We start from the raw sequence: 5,000 nt of genomic DNA on the forward strand, positions 1-5,000 counted from the left end.
AGAAGCCCGCCAAGAAAGCCGCAGTCCCCAAAGTAAAGAAGGTGGCCGCCAAGAAGCCCGCCGCGGCGAAGAAGCCCAAGAAGGTAGCAGCCAAGAAGGCCGTCGCCGCAAAGAAGTCCCCCAAGAAGGCCAAGAAGCCCGCTACACCCAAAAAGGCCGCCAAGAGCCCCAAGAAGGTGAAGAAGCCCGCCGCAGCGGCCAAGAAGGCAGCCAAGAGCCCCAAGAAGGCTACAAAGGCAGCCAAGCCCAAAGCCGCCAAGCCCAAGGCAGCCAAGGCCAAGAAGGCAGCCCCCAAGAAGAAGTAAACCTATTACAAACAGTGTTCTACTCGATACATGTTGTACCACAAAAGGCTCTTTTAAGAGCCACCCACCTCTTTCCATAGAAAGCGCATTGATTTCCATGTACTACCTGTCGTGGAAAAGAAATTACGCACACTAGGCTACTTTTACGCACACAACATTGTCCCACTCTGGGTGTGTGCGAAGGGAGAGGCATATAATAGAGGGCCAAAATGGCTCAGAAATTCGACCTCACGAGTGCACCCTCACCAGCCATTTTTATATATGAGCCACTGGGCTATTCCCGTTCAGAGGCAGGCTGCTGTGATGTGTTACAAGTGCCATGTAATAACAATAACAATACTATAGTGGCTTCGAATTGAAACTCACGAGTGCACCCTCAACAGCCATTTTTATATATGAGCCACTGGGCTATTCCCGTTCAGAGGCAGGCTGCTGTGATGTGTTACAAGTGCCATGTAATAACAATAACAATACTATAGTGGCTTCGATTTCAAACTCAAGAGTGCACCCTCACCAGCTGTTTGTTTCCCATTTGGAGAGAAATAATGTGTGGATGTCATTTCGGACATTTTGGCGCTCACGCGAAATGACACAAAGTAACAAAGTCGGAGGGAAACAAAGTAGCCTCTCACTCGCTGCCTGTGGGTGGGAACCGGCTTAGGGCTGTCTGTCTGTCCATCTGTCTGTCCCTCGCTCCAATTGGATAAGGCCACACCGGCCCGGTGGCCAATCGTTGCCTCTTGTGGCGAGGTATATGTACGGCTCTCGAAGTGGCGAGCGGCTCATTCAGACTTTCTGTGACTTTCTCAAGCTACCAATATGAGCGGAAGAGGCAAAACCGGAGGCAAGGCCAGGGCGAAGGCAAAGACCCGTTCATCCCGTGCTGGCCTCCAGTTCCCCGTGGGCCGTGTGCACAGGCTGCTGCGCAAAGGCAACTACGCCGAGCGTGTGGGCGCTGGCGCACCAGTCTACCTGGCCGCCGTACTCGAGTACCTGACTGCTGAGATCCTGGAGTTGGCCGGCAACGCTGCCCGTGACAACAAGAAGACTCGTATCATCCCCCGTCACCTGCAACTGGCCGTCCGTAACGACGAGGAGCTGAACAAACTGCTCGGCGGTGTGACCATCGCTCAGGGTGGTGTGCTGCCCAACATCCAGGCAGTCCTACTCCCCAAGAAGACCGAGAAGGCAGTCAAAGCCAAGTAAATTCGCTACTGCGACTTCAACTTGACTACTCAACCCCCAAAGGCTCTTTTAAGAGCCAACCACCTAGCTCTCCAAAAGCGCAAAGTACCTTTCTATGACCGCAATACATTGAGTGGGTGTATACACAACTATTTCGACATTCTGTGCCCACATGAGGCCTTGCATGAACAACAACACCTACTTGGCCTCATTTGCCATAGCAGGCTAGCATTAGATGATACGTGCCTATAAGCTGTCACTCTTGACTTTGGCGACTATTATTGCGCGTAAAGGGCCGGCGGCGTCCTATTGCGCGCGCACCGGGAGTTTGAGTTTTGGAGAGGCCGGGCCTCCCGTCCAATGGCCAACGGAGGAGGCCTGCGAAACGGGCCAATCGGGGTGGTGGGGAGATGGTGTCCAATCAGCAGGCGCCACTGCCGGCTTTATAAACTTCACATAGGCATTTCGAGGCTATACTCCCGACTGTCAGAGCAGCGCCATGGCCAGAACCAAGCAAACCGCTCGCAAATCCACCGGTGGCAAAGCCCCCAGGAAGCAGCTCGCCACTAAGGCTGCTCGCAAGAGTGCCCCGGCCACCGGCGGTGTGAAGAAGCCTCACCGTTACAGGCCCGGCACCGTGGCTCTGAGAGAGATCCGTCGTTACCAGAAGTCCACTGAGCTACTCATCCGCAAGCTGCCCTTCCAGCGCCTGGTGCGAGAAATCGCCCAGGACTTCAAGACCGACCTGCGCTTCCAGAGCTCCGCCGTGATGGCCCTACAGGAGGCTAGCGAGGCTTACCTGGTCGGCCTGTTCGAGGACACCAACCTGTGCGCCATCCACGCCAAGCGGGTGACCATCATGCCCAAGGACATCCAGCTGGCCCGCCGTATTCGCGGAGAGCGCGCATAAATGAGGATGACCTGAACTCGAATATCCCCCAAAGGCTCTTTTAAGAGCCACCTCCATATTTCCATCAAAAAGGCACAATTGTTCCATGTATACACGCACCTCTACATTAGCCACCATGTATGTTGTTCACTAACACGTCTAAAAGCTACGTATTGCACCTTTTTAGTTGCCTGAAGTCTAGCTTCAATGTTTGTGTGTGTGTATATACACAACCATCTGGCATCATCCACTTCCTTTGAACTATATAGTAACACAGTAAAATGCTTTACAAAGGAGGGGAAAAAGAAACGAGTGATAATATAGGCCGAATAGTAACAAGAATTGTGTTCAGATGAATAATTGACACTATTAGTTGTGTGTAATAATAGCCTTGCATGCAGTCCAGAAAAAACATTGCATGCCAACTTACTTTGAAAGTCCCATGTTGCAGTGCTGCTGAGAGACTCATGCAGAGGCCCAAACTTTACAATGGAGCACGGAGGCCATCTTGTGGTTAAATGTGGGTACTGCACCTCATGGTGAGTCCCTTTCAGCATTTGCTCTTTAGGCCAGCGTTTCCCAAACGCGGTCCTGGGGTCCACAAGGGGTGCGCGTTTTGCGTTTTGCCCTAGCACTCCACAACTGATTCTAATACTCCCAGCTTGATGATGATGAGTTGATTATTTGAATCAGCTGTGTAGTGCTAGGGCAAAAACTCCCAAAATGTGGCCCGAGTTTGGGAAACCCTGCTTTAGGCTAATACTAGCCTATTAGGATGACTTGGTTCGATCGCTTTAATGGCAACTGCTGAACTCTGGTTTCACTAATTACTTGTCCCAGGTCACCATTATGAATCCAATAGCAAAACAAATGTTTCAAAATAGCTCAATAGTGAAAAAAGGCCAGGAAATGATGGGTTCTCAGCAATATTTCACCAACAACCAATCACTATTCACGCATAGACATTAGGATCATCAACAAATATTCCTAAGTCATACTACAAAAGGGTTGTAACGAAATGGATTTGTCTGTTCAATGCAAGTTCAACGTCAAAGAAAAAGTGCATCACCACAACAAACGTGTCTTTAGATACACTGTAAAAAATGACTTTGTGGAATGTACTCAAGCTATTACAGTCAACAAAAGCACACGTCATATTGTTGAGTAGATCTTTTTGCTTGTTTTTATGAGTAGATAAGCTTGAGTAAGTTGAGTTGATGTGGTCCAATACATTGAGTAAAGATGATAGAGACGTAAAAAGGATTATATTACGTTGATTCGACTCAAATAGACATTGTGTTATTTTACCTGAATGATTCATCCTATTATGTATTTAGACCAACTTACTTTGGATTCACTCAATCACATCCCTTAAGAGAAAAGGTATCCGGACACCGGGAATCCATTTATTTAAACATCAACGGTTTGCAAAACATCTGTTATTATGAGTTGACAAATTACGTAATTGCAATCAACACTGCAGGTAAATCATGATTGCTGCAGGTAGGCAACACCGTAGAAATAGGAACTACAACACTAACAACAAGTGACATTTACTCCTGATGTACTGACTGACCTGTTGCAACCTCTACAACCACTGTGCTTATTATTTGACCCTGCTGGTCATCTATGAACGTTTGAACATCTTGGAGAAAAATGTGTGAAACCACTGCCTATATGAGGAGCTGTCGTTGTTTGTTTTATTACCACATACTTATGGAAATTGCACCGGTTGAGAGATGATGGCTCTCTTGTGCCTACGGTGAAGGGTACTTCTGATCCAGCAGGTGGTGCTAAGATCCCTCCCTATATGACTTGAATGATGAGTTGATTTATTCCTTATAGCTCCTAATGATTTTAAGGCCAGTGTTGGCAAACATTACTTGTGCTCCAGCAGGTGGCCATGACATCCCTCCCTATATGACTTGACTGACCAGTTAGTTGATGGACTCCTTATAGCTCCTAAATTTAATGATTTTAAGGCCAGTGTTGGCAAACATGACTTCTGCTCCAGCAGGTGGCCATGAAATCCCCCCCTATATGACTTGACTGACCAGGTAGTTGATGGACTCCTTATAGCTCTTAATGATCTCAAGTGTCTGTGTTTTTATGTGGTTAGGAGTTTTGCTCACTGCGTGTCCCCCTTCCATTTCAGTGTTTCCCAACTCCAGCGGTAGAGTAGGCTACCCCCAACAGGACCCATTTTTCTTGTAGGCCTGGACAGCCACAGCTGATTGAACAACCTGTCACCTAAATTACCAAGTCCTCAATGAGTAGAATCAGGTGCAACAACAACAACAACAACAACAACAACAACAACAATATGAGGAGAGGGACACAGTGTACTAGCTGATCTCCCAGTTGTCACAGTTTGGCCTTGTGTTCCACATAGCCTATATCAGTATTTGAGTATGTTTCCCGCGCACGTTAGTTGCTTTCACGTCATCTTTGAAATCGCTCCTCCCTAGTCCCCTAGAACGAGCGCCCTCCCCTTTGCAACGCCTCCGAACATATAACAGAGGCGCGCTTTCTGTGCCGCCGGCCTCAATCAGGTCGACCAAACGCAGATAATAGCGCACCGCGCACCGGCGCTGAAATCATTCATTCACTTGAACTCAACT

The 5,000-nt window shown here is 48.3% G+C and overlaps 3 protein-coding genes across 3 annotated transcripts in view; all 3 read left to right on the top strand.

The window, feature by feature from the left end:
• LOC311120925 (histone H1-like) overlaps nt 1–305 on the top strand; it is a gene marked incomplete at both ends in the record, with an annotated part of 624 nt that extends 319 nt beyond the window's left edge. The window contains one exon of the mRNA XM_084195481.1: nt 1–305. This exon is cut by the window's left edge and continues 319 nt beyond it. Coding sequence (XP_084051607.1) covers nt 1–305 — 305 coding nt within the window.
• Nucleotides 306–1,124: 819 nt separating this feature from the next.
• On the top strand, nt 1,125–1,511 carry LOC311120868 (histone H2A; the record flags this gene model as incomplete). The annotated part of the gene is made up of 1 exon (XM_084195428.1): nt 1,125–1,511. The coding sequence occupies one exon, from the start codon at nt 1,125–1,127 to the stop codon at nt 1,509–1,511; it is 387 nt and encodes a 128-aa protein (XP_084051554.1).
• Nucleotides 1,512–1,989: 478 nt separating this feature from the next.
• LOC311120927 (histone H3.2) lies at nt 1,990–2,400 on the top strand (the record flags this gene model as incomplete). The annotated part of the gene is made up of 1 exon (XM_084195483.1): nt 1,990–2,400. One exon carries the CDS (start codon nt 1,990–1,992, stop codon nt 2,398–2,400), a length of 411 nt encoding a protein of 136 aa, XP_084051609.1.
• Nucleotides 2,401–5,000: the final 2,600 nt, after the last annotated feature.

The sequence above is a fragment of the Coregonus lavaretus genome (genome assembly GCF_964263955.1).
Source record: "Coregonus lavaretus genome assembly, contig: HAP1_SCAFFOLD_423, whole genome shotgun sequence".
NCBI classification, from domain to species: domain Eukaryota; kingdom Metazoa; phylum Chordata; class Actinopteri; order Salmoniformes; family Salmonidae; genus Coregonus; species Coregonus lavaretus.